The 23,294-nt window shown below is 48.8% G+C and overlaps 1 protein-coding gene across 1 annotated transcript; it reads left to right on the top strand.

Moving 5' to 3' along the window:
- The first annotated feature begins 79 nt into the window (after window positions 1-79).
- On the top strand, window positions 80-20,601 carry LOC138833783 (amino acid transporter heavy chain SLC3A2-like). The gene is made up of 10 exons (XM_070032085.1): window positions 80-352; window positions 12,141-12,566; window positions 12,943-13,116; window positions 13,664-13,758; window positions 18,007-18,075; window positions 18,230-18,288; window positions 18,417-18,600; window positions 18,708-18,845; window positions 19,891-19,974; window positions 20,085-20,601. The coding sequence occupies exons 1-10, from the start codon at window positions 241-243 to the stop codon at window positions 20,445-20,447; spliced, it is 1,704 nt and encodes a 567-aa protein (XP_069888186.1). The 5' UTR covers window positions 80-240; the 3' UTR covers window positions 20,448-20,601.
- Window positions 20,602-23,294: the final 2,693 nt, after the last annotated feature.

Genomic DNA, 23,294 nt, shown 5'->3' with positions numbered 1-23,294 from the left:
GTGGGGAGTTCCGCCCCTTCACTTGCGGCGCCAAAGTGACGTGCTTGCGTCTTAGGGAGTGCGCAGGCGCGCTGCCCACCACGGCGATGCGGCCGGACCTCGTCCAACCGGTGCAGTTAACACGGCCGCCTTGCGCCTCGGGGTTCGCGCTCGCCCAGAGCCCACCGCCACGTTCGCCAATCCTTAATCCCGTCCCGGTCTCCTCTTGCCCTTAACTAATACACACTCCGCCTGTGCGTTATGGATCCCCAGCCGCCTGAAGCCTCGGCCGGCGTCGCCTCGGTTCCACACCTGCCGCCTGGCGCACATTCGGGGCCTGATGCCCAGGCTCTCAACGCAGGGGGCGACTCAGGTACGGGGGGGCCCCGGGCCGAGCTCGGGGGGAGGTCCCCTCTGCATGGAGTCCCGCGGGGAACGAAAAATACTCCCCGTAATCCGCAAAGCCGTCCGGTATTTTTCCGTCTGGCCACCCGCGTCTTGCTGTCGGGTCCCATTTTTCTAGGCCTGTAGTAAGGCCCAAGTCACTTGACATTTATAAAGCCTGTATGTTAACAGTGCTCTACGACTGAGATCGGCCCCCTAACCAGGAGCACCATTTTAAACCACAGTTCATTTGCTTTAATCCTCAGAAATCTTGCCCAAGAAGTAGGGACAGTGACAACTCTATAGATGAGAGTTTAGGAATAAAGAACTCCCTGGGGACTGGGAAGGTGGCTCAGTGGTAGAATGCAAGCCTGGCATACATGAAGCCCTGGGCTCGATTCCTCAGTACCACATAAACAGAAGGAAAAAAAAGCCGAAAGTGGGTGCTGTGGCTCAACTGATAGAGTGCTAGGCTTGAGCAAAAGAACCTCAGGGAGACAGTACCCAGGCTCTGAGTTCAAGCCCCAGAACTGGCAAAAAAAGAACTCCCTGAGTGGTTCAGTGGTAGAGTGCCTGCCTACCATGCATGAAGCCCTAGGTTCCATTCCTCAGTACCACATAAACAGCAAAAGCCGAAGTGGTGCTGTGGCTCAAGTAGTAGAGCACGAGCCTTGAGCACTGAAAGGTTTAGGGACAGAGCCCAGGCCCTGAGTTCAAGCCCCAGGACCAGCAAAAACAACCCCCCCCCAAAAAAAAAAATTCCCTTAGAGCTTTTTACTGTTCTTTAGGTGATTGGCTGAGGTTACAGCTACTGAAGAACCTTTTAATCAGCCAGGCGCCTATGGCTCGCACTTGTAATTCTAGATATTCAGGAGGCTGCAATCTGAGGATCTCTTTTCAAAACCAGCCAGAGCAGGAAAGTCTGGGAGACTCTTATCTCCAATTAACCACCAGAAAACCAGAAGTAGCGCTGTGGCTCAAGTGGTAGAGCACTAGCCTTGAGCTGAAGAGCTGAGGGACAGCACCCAGGCCCAGAGTTCAAGCCCCATGATGGACAAAATAGAACAATAACAAAAACATCTCCACCTGCAGGGTCTAATGGTACTGCTTACCCTAGGAGGAAGGTTTTAAGGTGGTTATGTGTTCAGAGAGGAATCTGGGGACGTTAAGTAATTTGCTGTTACCTATATATAGCTGATTCCAGGTTTGGAGCCCAACCAGGCAAATTGGGAGCATATACAAATTTGGGAGTTTGTACTGACAGCCACTATACTGCTTCTCTTCAGGTTGCTGGGGAGCAAGCAAGTATACGGGAAACAAATGAAACAGTCTTAATCCTTGCATGCCGTTTCTCAAATTTTTTTCATTGGCACTCTGTCTTGTGCACCAAGCTAAAAAGGACATTTCCTTATAGTGCCTCTACAATAGTGTGTGTGAGTGTGTGTGTGTGTGTGTGTGTGTGTTGAGGCTTCAATTCAGGGTTTGGGCATTGTCCCTTAGCTTTTTTTTTTTGTCAGTCGTGGGACTTGAACTCTGGGCTTGGGCGCTGTCCCTCAGCTCTACCACTTTAGCCACAGTGCCACTTCCGGTTTTATTTTTTTTTTTAATTTTTTTAATTTTTTTATTGTAAAGATACTATACAGAGGGTTACAGTTACATGAGTGAGGTAATGCCACTTCCGGTTTTATAGTGGTTTATTGGAGATAAGAGTCTCATGGATATTTCTGCCCGGGCTGTCTTTGAACCTCGATCCTCAAATCTCAGCCTCCTGAGTAGCTAGGATTACAGGCGTGAGCCACCGGCGCTCGGCTTGTCCCTTAGCTTTTTAACTCAAAGTTGGCACTCTACCAATTGATCCACAGCTCCACTTCTGGCTTTTTGGTGGTAATTGGAGATAAGAAGCTCATAGATTTTCCTGCCTGGGCTGGCTTGGAGCCCTGATCCAGTTCTTAGTTTCCAAAGTGGCTAGGCATGAACTAGCAGTGTTTGGCTACCATGAAATTTTATAAAAGCCTTTTGTACAAAGGTGTGTGTGTGTGTGTGTGTGTGTGTGTGTGTGTGTGTGTGTGTGTGTGTGTGTGTGTGTGTGTGTGTGTGTGTGTGTGTGTGTGTGTGTGTGTGTGTGCAGATCTGAGGTCTTGTCAAGTGTGTGTGTGTGTATGTGTGTGGGCAGATCTGAGGTCTTGTCAAATGTTCTTCCCCTGAACTAAATCCCATGTTTTCATTGTAACATTTATATATATATACATACACACACAATGTACCCTATCAACCTCACTCCCTCTATCACTCTCCCTTTCTCCTTAAAACAATTTCAACAGATTTAATTTTTCTTTTTTTTTCAGATTTAATTTTTCTATTTTCATACAAACACACAAAGTACTTGAACCATGTTCATCATCACCCATGAAATTTTAATGCTAATATGCCATATATCTATGTATGCAATTGGCCAGAAACCTTTTTGGTATTCCTTAGCTAGTTTTCACTCCTTTGGAGCCAGTAATGTTCCCAAACATGCCCCAGGATAGCTTAATAAGTAACGCTGTACACAAATACTGAGAAATTTTCAGTTTAAATTAAGTTATGGAGTAGAATAAATCCATTTATTCAATATCTATGAAGTGTTTATTCTGTGCATGATATAACCTGGGGGAGGGGAGAGATGAGTCACTCTGTTCTCAAGGGTATTTTGGTCTGGTAAGAGAACTAAAATGTGCAAATATGTATCCAAATAGCCTAAGTAAGCATGTGATTGAAAAGTTGTAGTCACTGGGGCACTGGTGTCTCATGCCTGCAGTCCTACCCAACCAGGAGGCTGAGATCTGATGATCATGGTTTGAAGGCCAGCAGAAAAGGCTGTAAGAGTCTTATGTTGAATTAATCACTAAAAGCCAGAAATGGAGATGTGGTTCAAGTAGTAGAGTGGTAGCTAAACTTGACACAAAAGCTCAGGGACAGTACCTAGGCTCTGGGTTCAAGCCCTAGGACTGGCACCCACAAAAAAAACTTCTAGGGGAAGGCCAGATTGGTTGGCATGGTAGGTGGGGCTCAAATATACAACCTAATTTGAATTGTAGAGGTGAGAAAGAAGTCAGTAGCCAGCCCAGGCAGGAAAGTCCATGAGACTTATCTCCACCAGAAAACTGGAAGTGGCACTGTGGCTTAAAGTGGCAGAGTGCTAACCTTGAGCAAAAGAAGCTCAAGAACAGCTCCCAGACCCTGAGTTCAAGCCCCATGATTATCTGGGGGAAAAAAAAGTGAAAAATTTTGTTTTTGTTTTGGGGCTTGAAGTCAGGGCCTAGGTGATATTCCTAAGCTTTAAGTAGTTCATTGGAGAGGAGTCTCATGGACTTTCCTGCCTGGGCTGGCTTTGAACCACTATCCTCAGGTCTCAGCTTCCTGAATAGCTAGGATTATAGGTATGAGCCACCAGCACCTGGCAACAATTTTAAATGTTTTTACTTTCTTCATTGTAAGTTGAATAAAGTCACTGACATGTGTTTGTTTTGTATTTGTATTAGTCATGTCTCATCTTTTAAAATTACATTTTAACAACCTCATTTGGACACTACTATTCATTGAGTCATTTATTCATTCAGACAATGTTAGGATTTAAACTCAAGAAGTCTTGACTCCAGGGGCTGGGAAGGTGGCTCAGTGGTAGAGCGCTTGCCTTGCATGCATGAGGCCCTGGGTTCAATTCCTCAGTACCACATAAGCAAAAAAAAAAAAAAAGCCGGAAGTGGCGCTGTGGCTTAAGTGGTAGAGGGCTAGCCTTGAGTTGAAGAGCTGAGGGACAGCGCCCAGGCCCAGAGTTCAGGCCCCACGACCGGACCCCCCCCCCCAAAAAAAAAAAAAACGAATCTCAGGGACTTTCCTGCTTGGGCTGGCTTTGAACCTCAATCCTCACTCTCAGCCTACTGAGTAGTTAGGATCACAAGCATGAGCCACCAGTATCAAGCACCAAAGTTTTTATTAAATCCTAGTTCACTTTTGGCCCAGTTCACATTTTTGGGGGTGTGGGGCTTTTTTTTTTTTTTGGTCCGGTGGTGGGGCCTGAACTCTGGGCCTGGGCGCTGTCCCTCAGCTCTTCAGCTCAAGGCTAGCGCTCTACCACTTGAGCCATAGCGCCACTTCCAGCTTTTTTCTTTTTGCTTATGTGGTGCTGAGGAATCGAACCCAGGACCTCATGCATGCAAGGCAAGCACTCTACTACTGAGCCACCTTCCCAGCCCAGGGGGTGTGGGGCTTTTAATGGAAGGTTATGCTCCTTGTGGCAGGTGCTGTACATGCCATTGGTCCTATTGGCTTTTGTGATTTCTCAAATAGTGTTTCCTCACCACCACTTCCCGGACTAATCTGAACCACTATCCTCCTATTTTCACTTCCTGTGTCGCTGGATGTTAAATGTACCACTTCTTTTTATTAGTTGAGATGGGGTTTGGCAAACTTGTTACCACAGTTGGCCGCAGTCCTGATTGCAGCCTCCCAAGTAGTTAGAACAGGTGTGATTCACTGTGTCTCCTGCCTCCTGCCTCCCGCACCCCCCCCCCCCGCACGCCCCCCCCCCCCCCCCCCCCGTCTGTCTGTCTCTCTCTCTTCTAGCTTTCCGTTGAGGTAACTGGGTTTGAATTCATGGCTTCACATTGTTAGGCAGGTGCTTTACCATAGGCACACCTCCATTTTCTTTTTATTTTCTTTTTTGTTGGTCGTGGAGCATGAACTCTGGGCCTGAGTGCTTGTTCCTCAGCTCTTCATCTTAAGGTTAGCACTCTACCACTTAAAGCCACAGTGCCACTTCTGGCTTTTTCTGCTTATGTGGTGCTGAGGAATGGAACCCAGGGCCTCATAAATGCAAGGCAAGCGCTCTACCACTGAGCCACCTTCCCAGCCCTTTTTTTTTTCTTTTTTGCACTGGTTATTTTATTTATTTTGTGTGTGTTGATACTGGAACTTGAACTCAGGGCTCTACTTAGCTCTTTTGCTGACCTTCCACCATTGGAGCCATACTTCCACTTCTAGCTTTTTGCTCAGTAATTGTTATTAGAGTCTCACTAACCTTCCTGCCTGGACTGGTTTTGAACCTTGATCCTTAGATCTCAGCCTTCTAAATAGCCGTGATTACAGGCATGAGCCACTGGAGGCCAGCTTGAAGTGGTTATTTTTCAGATGAGATGTCTTGATTCCTGCCTGGGTATGTGCCTGGACTGCAGATGACCTATTTTAGGAATCCTGTCATAGTGAATGACAGACCTGTGACACCACACTAAGCTGCTTTTTCATTGAGATTGGCACCTTGTGGACTTTTCTGCCTGAGCTGCAGTCCTCTCAATTTCAACCTATACTGCATTTGTGATGACAGGCAGGTTCTACCAGCTCTTAGTTGAAGAGAGGTCTTGTGTGTATGTTTGTGCTGGTCTGGAACCATGATCTTCCAGATCTGGATCTCCCAAGTAGCTGTTAATACAGGCCGAAGCCATTGTCACCTGGCACCTGGGTTTGTTTTTGTTTTTTAAGATGGAGCCCTTGGGGGCTGAGAAGGTGGCTCAGTGGTAGAGCGTTTGCCTTGCATGCCTGAGGCCCTGAGTTCGATTCCTCAGCACCACATAAGCAAAAAGAAAAAAAAGCCGGAAGTGGCGCTGTGGCTCAAGTGGTAGAGCTCTAGCCTTGAGCTGAAGAGCTGAGGGACAATGCCCAGGCCCAGAGTTCAGGCCCCACGACGGGACCCAAAAAATAAAAATAAAAAAAAGACGGAGCCCTTACTATGTAGTCAGCCTCTGAGCACTGAGATCACTATATTTTTCTCTCTTCTGATTAATTGACTTTCTATGCTAGCCCCTCCTTGCTGGTCAATTGACTTTTCTATCTGTGCTGTCTATGAACCTTGATCCTCTGTATCTTAGCCTTGTAAATAGCTAGAATTACAGGTGTGTGGGCCATTGACAGCAGGTTTCTATATTTTTGAATGGCCTTTTTTTCCAGCTTCATTTGACAGATCGTCCTAGGTTAACTAATGAGCTTTCTCAAGGGCTAGAATGTTTGTTTAAAGAGCAACTCTGCCCCCACATGGCAACAAGAGGAACTACCTCTAGGTGAAGGAGGATGGTGTCTGCAAATGTCCAGTGCTTGATGGAGAGGGAACTGTGAGACTGTAGAAAAGGCCCAATATATTTATTTTCTCTTTCTATTACATATGTGTAATTCGGTGCTGAGATTACAACACATACTCTACATACTTCATCCCCTATATATTTTTCATTCTTTATTTTTGTGCCAATCCTGGAGCTTGCATTCAAAGCCTGGGCACAATTTCTGATCTTTTTTTTTTGTCGGTCATGGGGCTTGAACTCTAGGCCTGGGCGCTGTCCCTGCACTCTTCAGCTCAAGGTGAGCACTCTACCTCTTGAGCCATAGCGCCACTTCCAGTTTTCTAGTGGTTTATTTGGAGATCAGAGTCTCACAGACTTTTCTGACTGGGCTGGCTTTGAACCATGATCCTCAGATCTCAGCCTCCTGAGTAGCTAGGATTACAGGCGTGAGCCACCAGCCCCCAGCTCAATTTCTGATATTTTTTTTTGGGGGGGGGGGTCGGTCGTGGGGCCTGAACTCTGGGCCTGAGCGCTGTCCCTCAGCTCTTCAGCTCAAAGCTAGCGCGCTACCACTTGAGCCACAGCGCCACTTATGTGGTGCTGAGGAATCGAACCCAGGGCCTCAGGCATGCAAGGCAAGCACTCTACCACTGAGCCAACTTCCCAGCCCTCTGATCTTTTTTTGCTCAAGGTTAGTAGTGCTCTACCACTTGAGACACAGTTCTACTTTTTTTTTTTTTTTTTTGGTCGGTCGTGGGGCTTGAACTCTGGGCCTGGGCGCTGTCCCTCAGCTCTTCAGCTCAAGGCGAGTGCTCTACCACTTGAGCTACAGCGCCACTTCCGGTTTTCTGGTGGTTTGTTGGAGATAGGAGTCTCACGGTCTTTCCTGCTCGGGCTGGCTTTGAACCGCGATCCTCAGATCTCAGCCTCCTGAGTATCTAGGATTACAGGCATGAGCCACCAGCGCCCGGCCCTTTTTTTTTTTGGTGGTGGTGGTTAATTGGAGGTAGGCTGGTTTCATGAAGATCATATCCTCAGATCTCAGCTTCCTGAGTAGCTAGGATTACAGGCATGAGCTACCAGACACCTGGCTATTATTGTTGTTATTATGATTGCCAGTCATGGGGCTTGAACTCTGGGCCTGGTTGCTGTCCCTGAGCTCTTCAGCTCAAGGCGAGCACTCTACTACTTGAGCTGCAATGCCACTTCCGGTTTTCTGGTGGTTAATTGGAGGTAAGAGTCTCACAGACTTTCCTGCCGGGCTGGCTTTGAACTTCAGTCTTCAGATCTTCAGATCTAAGCCTTCTGAGTAGCTAGGCCAGCACGGGGCCCTGGCTATTGTTTTAAATTTCTATTTACTTTTTTTGCGACACTGAGGTTTTTTTTTTTTTGTCAGTCATGGGGCTTGAACTCAAGGTCTATATGTTGTCACTGAGCTTTTCTGCTCAAGGCTAGTGTCCTACCACTTTGAGCCACAGTGCCACTTCAGTTTTTGTTTTTTGTTTGTTGTTATTGATCATAAGGCTAAACTCTGGGCCTTCGCGCTGTCCTCCCTCAGCTCTTCAGCTCAAGGCTAGCGCTCTGCCACTGGAGCCACAGCACAATTTCCGGTTTTCTGGTAGCTTATTGGAGATAAGAGTCTCACAGACTTTCCTGCCTGGGCTGGCTTTGAACCTCAATCTTCAGATCTCAGCCTCCTGAGTAGCTAGGAGTACAGGCATGAGCCACTGGTGCCAGGTTAACAGTTTTTTTTGTTGTTGGTGGGGGAGGGGGCTTGAACTCAGGACCTGGGTGCTGTCCCTGATCTCTTCCACTTTGAGCTACAGCTCTACTTCTGGTTGGTGGTTAATTGGAGATAAGAGTCTCCTAGCTGCCAGGCGCCGGTGGCTCACGCCTGTAACCCTAGCTACTGAGGAAGCTAAGATCTGAGGATCATGGTTCAAAGCCAGCCTGGGCAAGGAAAGTCCGTGAGACTCTTCTCTCCAATAAACCACTGGAAAAACTGGAAGTGGCGCTATGGCTCAAGCAGTAGAGCGCTTGCTTTGAGCTGAAGAGCTGAGGGACAGGGCCCAAGCCCAGAGTTCAAGCCCCACAACCGACCAAAAGAAAGAGTCTCATAGCCTTTCCTGTTCAGGCTGGCTTTGAACCACAATTTTCAGATCTTAGCCTCCTGAGTAGCTAGGATTACAGGTGTGAACCACCAGCACCAACACTAACCTTACCTCAAAAGCTTGACAACTTATATACTTTGCATTCTTGTGTGTGTGTGTGTGTGTGTGTGTGTGTGTGCCAATACTGAGGCTTGAATTCAGCATTGTCTGAACTTTTTTGGCTCAAGGCTAGTTCTCTACCACTTTATACACAGCTCCACTTCTGGCTGGCTAATTGAAGAGTCTCATGGACTTTGCTACCTGGACTGGCTTTGAATCATGATCCTAGATCTCAGCCTCCTACATAGCCAGGAGCTACCAATGCCCATTTTATATTTTGCATTTTTTAAAATATTTTAAACTTTTTTTTTTGTCTTTTCCTTTTGGGGACTAGGGTTTGAACCTAAGGCATTGTATTTGATAGGCAAACATTTTGCCACTGAGCTGCATCCCAGCCTTCTTTTTGTTTTTTGTTTTTGTGCTAGTCCTGGAGCTTGAACTAAGGGCCTAGATGCTGTCCCTGAATTTTTATGCTCAAAGCTAGTGCAGTCACCACTTTCAACCACAGGGCCATTTCTAATTTTTTGGTAGTTATTGGAGATGAGAGTCTCATGGATTTTTCTGTCTGCCTGGCTTTGAACCATGGTCCTCAGATCTCAGCTTCCTGAATAGCTAGGATTACAGATATGAGCTACTAGTGTCCAGCTCAGGACACATTTAAGGCACTTAAAGTGGGTTGTCTTTACAGTGAGAACAGCAGAATTAGCCCTTGTGGGCTGAATACTTGAGAGTGACAGTGAGACATTCCTATTCCTAGGTCCAGCCTAAAACCAAGGTTTGAGATTCCAGGCCCAAAGTCCTGGAGTCTCCTGCCAGGTCCTGCCACTGGTCCTCAGTGGCTGAATAAACATGGCATAGACTGCCAAAGGAGTCTTACCACATAGCAGCCATGGAAAGACAGCTCCTCAGGACATCTTCAGCTGTCTTGGATGGGGATACAGACATTGGTCTCAGTTAAATAGGGAGAATTGGGGGAAGGATCTGAGAAAAATTGACATAGCTAAAGCAGTCTCAAATCACCCCTGTGGCTTGGGCAGCCCTTATATCTGTGGAGTTCCTGAGACTGTCATTCCTTTACACTAGGAATAAGTAGCCCCAGGTTGAGTGGTCTCTTGAGTTTCTTGTCTGTTTTCTTTCTTTGTTCTAGTTTTGCCTTTTGCCACAGGTGATTATTATCCATTTTCCTGGATCCAAGGATCTATAGCAGAGAATAGTTTAGGTCAAAGTGCACAGAAGTGGGGATCCTGCCTGCCCAGCTCATATCCTGCTACCAGCTTTTAGATTGATTGCTCCATACAAACTACAGAGCTGAGGTGGCCTGTAAGTCAGAAAGTTTGGTTGTAATATTTCATTCCTGAGACCTTGTTATGTCATCCCACTTTTTTAGGTTTGCTTTTCTTTTCCCCATCGCTCCTGGCCAGCTGCTTACTAATAAGTGGAGAGGGGCAGGTGTTTGAAGGCTGATGTGGCTTAAAGGCAGTGCCTGTGCAGGGTGTGGTGTGTGATAAGATGGGGAAGGTAATTTAGCTTCTCTAAGGTTGCAGAAGGAATTGGCTTCAGCCATCTGGAGCCCTGGGGACTGAGAGATACTGTTTCTAGGTGTTTATGTGGAACCATCTCCAGGACAGCTCACCTCACTGTCCTCTTTTCCTCTCTCTCTCTCTCTCTCTCTCTCTCTCTCTCTGTGTATATGTATACGCACATAGGTACATACGTGCACACACTCACATGCACCAGTACTAGGGTTTGAACTCAGGACCTGAGTTCCCCTGGATGCAGGAGGCTGATACTCTACACTCCAGACACAGCTCCATGTCTGGCTTTTTGCTGGTTAATTGGAGAGAAGAGTCTCATGGACTTCCCTGCCCAGGCTGGCTTTGAACTACAATCCTCAGTTCTCAGCCTCCCTGAGTAGCTAGGATTATGGATGTGAGCCACCAGTGCTTCTTGGCTCCATAGTTGTCATGCTGTGAGATTAGTGTCAACTGCTGAATGACACATCTGGTATGCATAAGACATTGTGGATCTCTTATGTTTTAACACTGAGGTGAAGCATAACCTGTCTGCCTCCTCCTAGGAACTAGTGTCAGCTTTACTAGAACAGTGTGGGAAAGGATTATTTATCGTGCTAGTGCTGGAATTCTCTTCCTACGTGCTGTCCCTTAGTTTTCCCACTTAAGGCCAGTGCTCTGCCACTTAAGCCACAACTCCACTTGGGCCCTTTTTGGAGGTTAATTGCAGATAACAATCTTTTGGACTGTTGGGGCAGGGCAGGGCTGGTCTGAAACCTAGCTCACCCAGAGAAGGTCCTTTAGAATGCAGAATGGAATGGTAGTGAGGGTGAGCCTTTTCACACCCTTTTCTCCCTGCCATTCAGATCTTAGTTTCTGCATTCTCCAAATGCACAACAATCCTGGCATCCAGCCTAGGTGGGAGAGGGAGAAAGGACTGATTTCCTTAAGCTTCACTCTGAAAATAACCCAGCTGGCTCTGCTCAGGAACAAGGAGTTCCTGAGAGTGTTGGCACCTGGTAGTGTTGATGTCCAGTTGTCCCATTGGAACTGTGTCTCCCTCCCACTTCCCTTTCTCTACCCAAGTACCTGTGAAGGGAATTCCACTGGGGGGGACTCTGGCCCCCTGAGGGGTTGGGAGGTCCTGGAGTGGAAAAGTCTAGCTGTAATCTTTCTGATCCATTCTAGAAAAAGGTTGTCTTGGAGGCTTAGCATTGGAATGTTTAGTACAAGTCTAGGCCTAGTATCTTCTGGATGCCTGATTCCTAGCTCCCCGACATCCTGGCGCCAGCAACAGGGGATGGGGGCGGGGGCGTCCACCTCAACTCTCCTGTCCAAACAGATCCATCCTAAATCACAGGGAAGAATGAGTTAGAGTAAGTCAGCAAAATTAATGAAGCGAAGGACTGAAGGATTGTAGCCGGTGCTGCGTGAGGAATTAACAGAAAGAAACTCAAGATGAGTCTTGAAAGACCAGTGGTTAAGCCCCGAGAGGGAGTGAAGGATGGCGCCAAGGAGGCTGGGGGCCGGGGGAGGGGGCAGAAGCTGGACCTCTGACACAGGACGCCCGGACTGCAAGTGGCGGTGTCCTGAGCTGTGCCAGGGGCCAGCGAGTGGCCGTGTGGGGGTAGCCGCCGGCTGGGGGTGGGCTGATGGGGCCAGCACCTGCTCGCTCAGCCCTCCCGGCGTCCAGCTCTAAGGGGCCTCAGGGGCAGACCCCTTTCCAGCTTGGAAAGGACCCCGTAGTGCTAGACTTGGTTGCTCTGAAGGGGTAGCTCCGGGGTTCCGCCCCGAGGGGCGGGCCGGGGCGGAGCTCCGCGCCACTTCCCCGCGGCCGCGCCCGTCTGGCGGCAGTCAGCGGCGGAAGCGCGCGGAGCCGCCCAGTCCCGGGACGCCGGCGAGTGGCGAGGTCCAGCTGCCACCGATCGATCGTTTGCCGCCTGCTTCGTTCTCCCGTCCCGCAGGCACCATGAGCCAGGACGCCGAGGTGGACCTGAAGGAGGTGGAGCTGAACGAGCTGGAGCCCGAGAAGCAGCCCATGAACGCGGCGGCGGGCACGGCCGTGGCCGTGCCGGGCGGCGGGGAGAAGAACGGCCTGGTGAAGATCAAGGTGGCCGAGGACGACGCGGAGGCGGCGGCCAAGTTCACGGGCCTGTCCAAGGAGGAGCTGCTGAAGGTGGCCAGCAGCCCCGGCTGGGTGCGCACGCGCTGGGCGCTGCTGGTGCTCTTCTGGGTCGGCTGGCTGGGCATGCTGGCGGGCGCCGTGGTCATCATCGTGCGGGCGCCGCGCTGCCGCGAGCTGCCGGCGCAGCGCTGGTGGCACAAGGGCCCCCTCTACCGGGTGGGCAGCCTGCAGGCCTTCGAGGCCGGCCAGACGGGCAGCCTGGAGGGTGAGTGCCCCGCGCCCACCCCTGTCCCGTCCCTCTCCCCGTCCTCCCTGTACCTCGCCCTTCCTGCATGCTCGATCTCCTAGCACTCAGTTCCTCCGGGTGCTCACTCCTTTCTTTGAAGGAGATCGACCCCACCCCTATTCTTCCACCCGGACGGCTGACTCAGCATTCTTCCGTCTCTCCCCCCCCCCCCCCCCCCAGCCAGTCACAACTGGTTTTTGAAGTAACCAGCCTGGCTCCTTGCATCAGCTACTCGGTCTTGTGATCCACCCCTCCCCCCTTACACCCTCAGTTGGGGGAAGGTGGAGGAAAGAATGGCGGTGGTGGGAACCCCTCCGAGTAGCCTCCCTAGAGTATCCCCTCCCCCCCATTTCAGGTCTGAAAAAGCATCTCGACTACCTGAGCACTCTGAAGGTGAAGGGCCTCGTGTTGGGCCCGATTCACAAGAACCAGAAGGATGATCTGGCTGGGACCAACTTGAAACAGATCAACCCCGCCCTGGGCTCCCAGGAAGACTTTAACAGCCTGCTACAGTCCGCCAAGAAAAAGAGTGGGTGTCCTCGCCCCGACCCAGGGAACAATGGGAAAAAGGGGTTGGCCTTCTGACCAGAAGAAAAGCAGGATAGATTTCCCTCCACCCCTCAGCTCTCAACTGGCTTAGAATTTCCCCAGGGCAGGAATTTAGATTTTCATGCTAGAACAGATTTGTTAAGTAGGCTAAAGAGCTTTTAACTTGCCTGGACAATCTTGAGCAGATCATTTAATTTCTTGGTTTTACTGCTTCTATTTGCAAAATGTCGATATTTATTTATTTATTTTCGCTTAATCTGTAGATTTCCCACCATCCCTTCTTAGCCTATTACTCAGTGGGGTTGAAACTCGTAAAACCACTGTGTATCCTTTGGGGGCTTGGGGGGGGGACACCAATACTGTGTTATAACTCCAGAATCATGTTTGAAAGTGTTGGCTTTGGGGGCTAGAAGCCCAGGGCCCATAGCTTACCTTCTCTGCTGTGCTATAACCACTTTGGCAAGGTTCTTTCAGATCCAACACTCAGCAGAATTATGTGTTCAAATCTCGCTTTTCCATCATTCTAGGCATTCACATCATTCTGGACCTCACTCCCAACTATGGGGGCCAGAACTCATGGTTCCTCCCCAGTCAGGTTGACACCGTGGCCAGCAAGGTGAAGGTGAGTATGTTGGAGGTAATGTCTGATGGTGACCACATGCCAGAGTTGTGTTTGCCCTTTCACATCAAGCTCTGTACACCCAACCTCGTTCTGAAAAGCAAAACCAACTGCTAGTGTAGCCAGGTTAGGATAGGAACTGTGTATCTTGTGGCTTTCTTTTCTTGATTGTAAGACAGTTCCAGGAAGGGAATTTCTCAGATGTCAGTCTGAAGTTTGATTCTTTTATTCTTTCTGGGATAGGAAGTCCTTTTATTCTTTCTGGGATAGGAAGTCCTTTCTTTCTCTATGGGTTGTTTGATGTGGTTGGATTGGAGCCCAGTCTGAGATGGTAAGCACTGGGGTCTTACTCTGTGTCTGGAACTATGCCAAGTGTTTTATAGATGTTTTCTAATTCTCTGCATAACCATAGCAAGCATCTTTTATTCCTAATCTGAGGGTTGGGAACTTCTTGTGCCTAAGATTTGAAGTTCCAAGTAGTCCTACCTCTCTAACTTGCCTTTCTCAAAGTAGTGGGTTAAACTGGGTGTTGGTGGCTCATGCCTGTAATCCTAGCTACTCAGGAGACTGAGATCTGAGGATTGTGGGGTTTTTTTTGGTCTGGTTGTGGGGCCTGAACTCTGGGCCTGGGCGCTGTCCCTCAGCTCTTCAGCTCAAGGCTAGTGCTCTACCACTTGAGCCACAGCGCCACTTCCGACTTTTTTTTTCCTTTTTGCTTATGTGGTGCTAAGGAATCGAACCCAGGGCCTCAGGCATGCAAGGCAAGCGCTCTACCACTGAGCCACCTTCCCAGCCCCATCGTAGATTACTTTTTATTAGCTGTTGTCCTGTTTTGTGGAACTTAATGATTGGCTCTTTCTCTGTCTGTCTGTCTGTCTCTTACTTACTTTCTTTTTTATTTGGTCAGTTGTGGGGCTTAAACTCTGGGGCTGGGTGCTATCCCTCAGCTCTTCATCTCAAGGCAAGCAGTCTACCGTGTGAGTCACAGCGCCACTTCCAGTTTTCTGAGTGGTTTATTGGAGATGAGTCTCATGGACTTTCCTGCCCAGGCTGGCTTTGAACTGTGATCCTCAGATCTCAGCCTCCTTGAGTAGCATGTCTCTTTCTTGCTTCATGACTAAAATTTTCTGTGAGTGAAGTGAGGCACTGGCCTATTACCAGTCATGACTGGCTTCGTCATTCCACCTGGACCTTGGTATTTCTTTGTCCTGTTACCTTAACTGGGGCCTTGTCCACAGACTTGTCAAAATGAAAATCCCCTTATACAACTAATTGATACTAATAAAAAAAAAATGGGGAAAGAATGAGGGGCCTCTGTAATGCCTCCTCTCTTCAGCTTATGCTCACTAATCAGTGGATAATTAATGTGTCAGTATGAAAAGAAAATGTAGATGTTGGCCACAGGAGGTCAAAGTTCAAAGTCCAGATTGTGAAGAAGAGGCAGAAGTCTGCTCTGGAGAAAAAGCTCCTACCCAGCACTCCCACATAATCTCCTTTGCACCCCTGAGCTCTTAGAAGATAGAATAGTCCAGCTGGGTGCCAGTGGTTCACACCTATAATCCCAGCTTCTCAGGAGGCTGAGATCTGAGGATCTCGGTTCAAAGCCAGCCCAGGCAGAAAAAGTCCATGAGACTTATCTCCAATGAACCACTGGAAAACCGGTAGCAGCGCTGTGGTTCAAGTGGTAGAGTGTTTGCCTTGAGCTGAAGAGTTCAGGGACAATGCTCAGGCTCAGACAGTTCAGGCCCCATGACCGACCAAAGGAAAAAAAATGTTGTACGGGGGCTAGGAAGATAGCTCAGTGGTAGAGCGTTTGCCTTGCATGCCTGAGGCCCTGGGTTCGATTCCTCAGAACCACATAAGTAAAATGAAAAAAGCTGGAAGTGGCGCTGTGGCTCAAGTGGTAGAGCACTAGCCTTGAGCTGAAGAGCTGAGGGACAGTGCCCAGGCCCAGAGTTCAGGCCCCACGACCGGACCCCCCCCCCCCCAAAAAAAAAAAAATGATGTACGGAGGGACTTCAGTTTCATAAGTCAGGTAATGACTACATTCCTTCTTGGACAATGTTACCCCTTCCTTTGCACTTTTAGTTTTTCCCTCCTGTCTCACCCCCTTTTGTGTATTTGTTGTGTCCTGAGGCTGGAACTCAGGACTTGCATGCTGTTCCTGAGTTTTGTTGCTCAAGGCTAGCACTCTGCCAGTTGTGCCACAGCTACATTCCCAGCTGTTTTGGTGCTTAATTGGAGATAAGAATCTTGGGCTTTCTTGGCTTGAGTTGACTTTGAACCTTGACCCTTAGGTCTCAGCCTCCTGAATAGTTAGGATTACAGGCATGAGCCACTGGTGCCTGTTAGGAGTAGAGCTTTTAATGTCCCCCACCTCAGCTCTTGTAGCCAGAGTTCTAGGGTACTGACAGATTCATAAAGGGCAGAACAAAAGTGGGAGGCAGATCCTGACCTTTGCTTGGTAGCTGTCTCTATCTGAGGCAAATCTTGAACCCGTGGCATTTAGATAGGATAGGACCCCTTAGTCCTTTGGCCCTTGCTAATTGCTAGGAAACCTTTTTTGTTGTTGTTGTTGGTTGCTGGGCCTTGAAATCTGGGCCTGGGCGCTGTCCCTCAGCTCTTGAGCTCAAGGTGAGTCCTCTACATTTTGAGCCACAGCGCTACTTCTGGTTTTCTGGACTTTCCTGCCCAGGCTGGCTTTGAACTGCGATCCCTGGATCTCAGCCTCCTGAGTAGCTAAGATTACAGGCATGAGCCACCGGTGCCCAGCTTAGGAAACCTTTTAAAAGTTACTAGTGGGGAGAGGAAGGACTGGGGGAAAAAATAGGACTATTCTGATCAAAGTATAATACATGTACATCTCAAATTCCATGAAGAAACCCCTTGGTACAACTGATACATGGTGGGAAAAAATCCAACCAAAAATAGAATGTAAACCAAGCTCTGTTGGGGGTGTGGCTACCAGGAGTGAGGGTGAAATGAGGGTAAATGCAGTCTAAGGAGGTTATTTGCATGTATGAAAATGCAACAGTGAAACCTGTTGAAATTGGTTCAGGAAGGAAGAGAAGGTGATAAAGGAGAGTGAGGGAAGGAAAGAGTTGATCAGGATACATTGTTTGCATGTATGAACATGTTAGGAAACTGAGTAAGGAGGGTATTAGAATAAAGAAAGCAGAAAATAATCTCAACAGACCATCTCAGCTTTACTGGAGAATTGAAGAGGGACTCCAGGGTGACCTGAGGAGAGTTGGGAAACATGAGTCTTGGGGTAATGGCACCAGGGGTGGAGGGGCTTAAGTAGGGTAATGGTTCCGGCCAGGGTCACAGGCAGCTGAGGATTTAAAGAGTTTGTGGGGGAGATCTGGCAGGTCTGGCTATCTATTGTTTGAGCAAGTCTCCTACCCTGTTTTCTGAGATCAGGTGCCTGTCACCTGGGGCTAGGGTAGGGGAATGGGAGAAGTGTGGGGAAAATCCCCTAGGGGGAGGGGAATCAGTGGGCCAAGCAGTGAGAGCAATACTGAGTTATGAAAACAAAGCAGATTCCCACCCCACATCGGGATGAGCCTCAGATGGAAAGGGAAGCCAAAGGAGAGGGTCAGATAGAACCGAGAAAGGGAAGAAAAGGTAGGGGGAGTTTTATAGTATATGTTGAAGAACCCAGAGCTTCAGTCTGGGGACTTTTCTACGGAGCCAGACTCTTTTCAAATCTGAGGCTGTGCTTTGAATTTCAATCTTCCCTTCTTGGCCTTGTTCCCACAAGCTTTTGTACTCCCGCTCTTGCCAGGCCTCAAGAAGCTAGCAGGAGAGCAAGTATATTTGTCTTGAGGTCTTCATTGGCTGTCATTCAGGTCCTGTCTCTGCTGCTCACTTATTATGATCTTAGATGTGTCTCCTTGCTTCTCTGAGGAGCATTCCTCTTTTCCAAAATAGAGGTTACTGATATTCTGCATGCTAAGTGTTAAATGGCATTATATCCATGGACACGTACTTTTAAGCCTTTACTGTGCTATTAGAGATGAAACTGTGATTGGCCAGGGGCAGAAATAGAAAAGTAAAATGCTACAACATACTAGGAAGGTTGACTGGAGGTTAGAGCTAGAGGGACTGGAGGGATTACTGAGCCTTTGTGACTCTGGGAGAGAGAGACCTAGACAAGGCTAGCTGTTCCTAGATGGGGGGACTGAGTGGATGGTGGGTGATGATGATTGCCTGAGTATTGATCTTTCTTTGTTCTCATACCTCTTCCAGGAAGCTCTGAAATTTTGGCTGAAGGAAGGTGTGGATGGGTTCCAGGTTCTTGATGTAGGGAATCTGACGGTGAGTACACCTTCTACTTGACAGGCAAAGCTTGAGTGATAACAGAGGGGGTTTTGGCCAGATGGTATAATGTTATAATGTTCCTGTCTAATGCTTTCTTCCGCCCCCCCCCTCTCCCTCTCCTCCTCTCCCTCCCTCCCTTCCTCCCTCCTAGGATGCATCCTCATACTTGACTGAATGGCATAATATCACCAAGAGCTTCAGTGAGGACAAGTAAGTGCCAGGCCCCCTCTCCCAGACACAGCTTCCATTGTGGGACGCCTCCATAGAGTGCTAGTATCTGAGAAAGGGAGTTTTATTTCATTCAGAGAACTTGACACCTCTGCCCCTGTGCTCTGCAGGCTGTTGATTGCAGGAACTGAGTCCTCAGACCTGCAACAGATCATGAGCCTGCTGGACGCCACCAAGGACCATCTGCTACTGACTAGCTCATATCTGTCACAGCCCAATGGTATAGTGTTGAACACCAAATTCCTAGTCACCCAGTTCCTGAATGCCACCGACAATCACTGGTGTAGTTGGAGCGTAAGTACTGTGCTGGCCAGGGGCGGGAGTTCTCTGCACAGAAAGGGTTGGTGGACCGTGGAGGCAGAGGTGGCTTCTGGGGTCACACAAGTTTGTTGTCTTTGCAGTTGTCCCAGGCAGGACTCATGACTACCTTCATACCGGCTCAGCTCCTCCGACTCTACCAGCTGCTGTTCTTCACCCTGCCTGGGACCCCTGTTTTCAGTTATGGAGATGAGATTGGCCTGCAAGCAGCTCCTGGACAGGTACCGCTTACCCTTTGTCCAGTGCAGGCGGGAGATGGTGTCCATCTGTGGATGGCAGCAGATAGCAGGCTTTCCGTAGAAATGCCATTAGTTCTTCTTTTTTTTTTTTGTCTGTTGTGGGCTTGAACTCTGGGCCTGGGCACTGTCCCTGCACTCTTCAGCTCAGGGTGAGTGCTCTACCACTGGAGCTACAGCGCCACTTCCAGTTTTCTAGTGGTTTATTGGAGATAAGAGTCTCATGGACTTTCCTGCCCTGGCTAGCTTTGAACCCTGACTCAGATTTCAACCTCCTGAGTAGCTAGGATTACAGGTGTGAGCCACCAGCGCCTGGCTCATTAATTCTTAGTCAATCTCCTTATCATTATCTGAATGCCCTTGACCTAGATTAATTATGCATATACATATGTGCTGGTCCAGGGCTGGGCACTCTCCCTGAGCTTTGTGCTAAAGCTAGTGCTCTACCACTTGAGTCACAGCGCCACTTGAGTAGTTTATTGGAGTCTTACACTTCTTGTCCTGGCTGGCTTTGAACTGCCATCCTTAGTTCTTAGCCCCCCTGAGTAGCTAAGATTACAGGCATGAGCTGCCAGCACCCGACTATTCCTGAGGTTTTGTGCTGGGGTCTAGCACTCTAACCATTTGAGCCATAGCTCTATTTTCTGCTTTTTGTTGGATCATTGGAGATAAGAGTCTCACGGACTTTCCTGCACAAATTGGCTTTGAACCATGATACTTAGATCTCAGCTTCCTGACTAGCTAACATTGTAGACCTGAGCCACTAGTGCCTGGCTTTGAACCTGATTTTTTTTTTTTTTTGCCAGTCTTGGGGCCTGAACCTAGGGCCTGGACACTGTCCCTGAGCTACTTTTGCTTAAGGCTATCACTACCACTTGAGCTATAGTGCTACTTCTGACATTTTCTGTTTATGTGGTACTGAGGAATTGAACCCAGGGCTTAATGCATGCTAGGCGAGCACTCTACCACTAAGCCACATTCCCAGCCCTGAACCTAGTTTTTAACAATTCCTATTCTTTCTGTTCTTCAGCCTTTGGAGGCCCCAATCATGCTGTGGAATGAGTCCAGTCTCCCTAACAACATAGGATTTGTGACTGCTAACATGACTGTGAAGGTAAGGGTAGTTTAGATGACCTGGAGGGGGTGCACAGGAGAGGAGGCTTGTAGAAGTCTGCGCCCAGGACAGCCCCTCAACTGTTCCTCCTGTGTTTCTATCATTCTCAGGGCCAGAGTGAAGACCCTGGCTCCCTCCTTTCCCTGTTCCGGAGGCTGAGTGACCTGCGGGGTAAGGAACGCTCCCTGCTGCATGGGGACTTCCACGTAATCTCCTCAGGGGCTGGCCTTTTCTCCTACGTCCGCCACTGGGATCAGAACGAGCGTTTCCTGGTGGTACTCAACTTTGGCAGTGTGGGCCAGCCAGCCAAGCTAAGAGCCTACAACCTGCCAGCTAGCACCAGCCTGCCAGCTACAGCCAACCTGTTGCTTAGTACCCAGCCAAGCCGTGAGGAAGGCATCACCCTGGAGCTGGCAAACTTGAACCTGGATCCTCACGAGGGGCTACTGTTGCGCTTCCCTTATGTAGCCTAATCCCACTTAGCCAGGACCTGTCACCCTCCCTGTCCCTTCCCAGGCCTTTTTGAGTTCTGGTTTTCCTCCTCTTTTTACAAACTTCGCAGATTACAGATGAACTCCCCAGTAGGTTGTTTTCTGCCATGAAATAAATGTATCCCTGCCTGGTGAAGTCTCATTTCCCCTGTCACAGCAGGAATTTCTCTTCTCTCCTGGGCCTTTCCCATACTGATCTCAGCCAGAGAGTGTCATACATATGCTCCAAGTCCTACATTGGTCACTTAGGGAACATCATGGCCCAGAGAAGAACAGCCCTGCCAAGGTCAATATCAAGGTATCAAGGCTAGGACCAGCATGAGTGGTTCCACACTCAGGCTGGAGTTCTGGAGGTCTTAGGTTTTACCTCACTGGCTCTTAAACATCTCAGAGAAGATGACCAGCCAGGTGTGTTCAGATTCTCTTGTTTTTTTGGACTTGGCATTTCATAGAGAAAGAATGGAGAGAGGGGATGTCTTGGTTTCCTAAAGGTTCACCTAAAGTGCACTAGTGATCAGATCCTTCATGAACAACAGTACAGGGAACCAAGAACAGATGTCCCTGCCCTGAGGTCAAGCCCCGGGACTGGGGTGGGGGGAATAAAAACATATAGCCTGTCTCCTTGGGCTCATATTCTTGAGGAAGTTTATTGGAGCCTTTGGAGTTTATCATACCACCTGTAGAGCTGACCTCTGGTCCCTCCCAGAGGTGGAAAAGAGGTAATAGAAATAAGATTTATAAGCTAGGCACTGGTGGCTCATGCCTATAATCCTAGCTTCTCAGGAGGCTGAGATACGAAGATTGTGGTTGGAAGTCTGGCCCAAGCAGAAAGTCACAAAAACCTAGAGCTGGGTACCAATGGCTCATGCCTGTAATCCTAGCTGCTCAGGAGGCTGAAATTTAGGGATTGCTGTTCATAGTCAGCCTAGGCAGAAAACTCCTCTTGAGACTCTTATCTCCAATTAACCACTCAAAAACTGGAAGTGGCATTGTGGCTCAAGTGGTAGAGTGCTAGTCTTAAGCAGAGAGAGGCTCAGAGAGTTAAAGCCCTACAACTGACAACAAAAAAAAATGTAGAAGTAGGAAGTGGCGCTGTGGCTCAAGCGGTAGAGCACTAGCCTTGAGCTGAAGAGCTGAGGGATAGCACCCAAGCCCAGAGTTCAAGCCCCACGACTGACCAAAAAAAAAAAAAGTAATCTTATGGGCTGGGAAGGTGGCTCAGTGGTAGAGCGCTTATCTTGCATGCTCGAGGTCCTGGGTTTGATTCCTCAGCACCACATAAGCAAAAATAAAAAAGCCGGAAGTGGTGCTGTGGCTCAAGTGGTAGAGCGCTAGCCTTGAGCTGAAGAGCTGAGGGACAGCGCCCAGGCCCAGAGTTCAGGCCCCATGACCGGACCAAAAAAAAAAAAAAATGTAGAAGTAGAGCTGTGGCTTGTGTGTTAGAGCACCAGCCTTGAATAAAAAGCAAGAATGGGAGGCCCAGGAGAGCCAAGATCTGGTGGCTCACAACTGTAATCCTAGCTACTCGAGGCTGAGATTTAGGGATTGCAGTTCAAAGCCAGCCCTGGCAGAAAACTCCCCTTGAGACTCTTATCTCCAATTAACCACCAGAAAACTGGAAGTAGAGCTGTGGCTCAAAGTGGTAGAGTGCGAGCCTTTAATGTAAAATCAAAGGGACAAGACGCATGACTGGCTGACAAACAATGGAAGGCTGTAAATTCAACTCAGTACTGGCCCAGAAGAGACATTTCGAGTATGAGGAGGATGGTGAGCAATGTTTTAGAAGGAAAAGTAAAAGTAGCAACATGTATGGGGGCAGAGTGATGTCGAAGCTTAGAGAAGGTTTTGTGTGGAGTGGACCTGAATAAAAGACCTAAGGTGAGTGAGTAGCTCTGCATAGGTGCCCTGCAGTGGGAAGGTGCTGGGTTTTTCTTGAGGGAGGGTGAGTAGTCTGAACAGTAGACTGGCAGGTCCTGGAGGGCATGGGAAGTTAGGCACAGAACACAGATTTGGATGAACTACAGGGCTGCCAGGCACCAGTGGCTCACACCAGCAATTTTAGCTACCCAGGAAGCTGAGGATGGAGGTTGGAAGCCAGCCTGGGTAGAAAAGTCCATGAGACTCTTCAACTACTACCAACTACTACCAACCTGGAAATGGAGGTATGGCTCAAGTGGTAAAGCACCAGCCTTGAGCAAAAAAAGCTAAGGGACAGTGCCTGAGGCCTTGAGTTTCAGCTCCCGTACTGGACAAATCAATGAACTGCAGAATTAGGAGGCACAATTCCCAAGAGATTGCCCTTCAGACGTGCACTATAAGCTCATGCTCCCTAGGAGCACCCTCAGGTGAGCAATGGAGAATGACTGCTACATGGCCAGCAAAGGGCAGAATAGTAGGGTCCAAGTGTGAGTCCCATTGTCTTCTGCTAAGGGGCATCCAGAACACAGCACCTTCTCTGGGCTGTAATAACTGTAACAAGGATAAGAAGCTTACCGGAGCTTATCTGTGTAGTTGACCTCTAGTCCCTCTCAGGAGCAAATACTGGAGGAATCCATTTCTTTTTTTTTTTTTTTTTTTTGGTCGGTCGTGGGGCTTGAACTCTGGGCCTGGGCGCTGTCCCTCAGCTCTTCAGCTCAAGGCGAGCGCTCTACCACTTGAGCTACAGCGCCACTTGTGGTTTTCTGGTGGTTTATTGGAGATAGGAGTCTCACGGTCTTTCCTGCTCGGGCTGGCTTTGAACTGCGATCCTCAGATCTCAGCCTCCTGAGTAGCTAGGATTACAAGCGTGAGCCACCAGCGCCCGGCCTAGGAATCCATTTCTTAAGATGG

This window comes from Dipodomys merriami, unplaced genomic scaffold (assembly GCF_024711535.1).
Source record: "Dipodomys merriami isolate MVZ:Mamm:240054 unplaced genomic scaffold, mDipMer1.0.p SCAF_21, whole genome shotgun sequence".
In the NCBI taxonomy this organism is placed as follows: Eukaryota; Metazoa; Chordata; class Mammalia; order Rodentia; family Heteromyidae; genus Dipodomys; species Dipodomys merriami.
Note: the sequence above shows the minus strand (reverse complement) of the source record. Positions and strands in the feature narration are given on the sequence as shown.

Bases quoted from the DNA above. Each gene is read 5' to 3' on its own strand.
- LOC138833783 (XM_070032085.1), top strand. From the start codon at position 241: ATGGATCCCCAGCCGCCTGAAGCCTCGGCCGGCGTCGCCTCGGTTCCA. The intron at 13,759-18,006 runs GTGAGTATGTTG...TACCTCTTCCAG, and splicing joins CCGTGGCCAGCAAGGTGAAG to GAAGCTCTGAAATTTTGGCT. The intron at 18,846-19,890 runs GTACCGCTTACC...TCTGTTCTTCAG, and splicing joins TGCAAGCAGCTCCTGGACAG to CCTTTGGAGGCCCCAATCAT.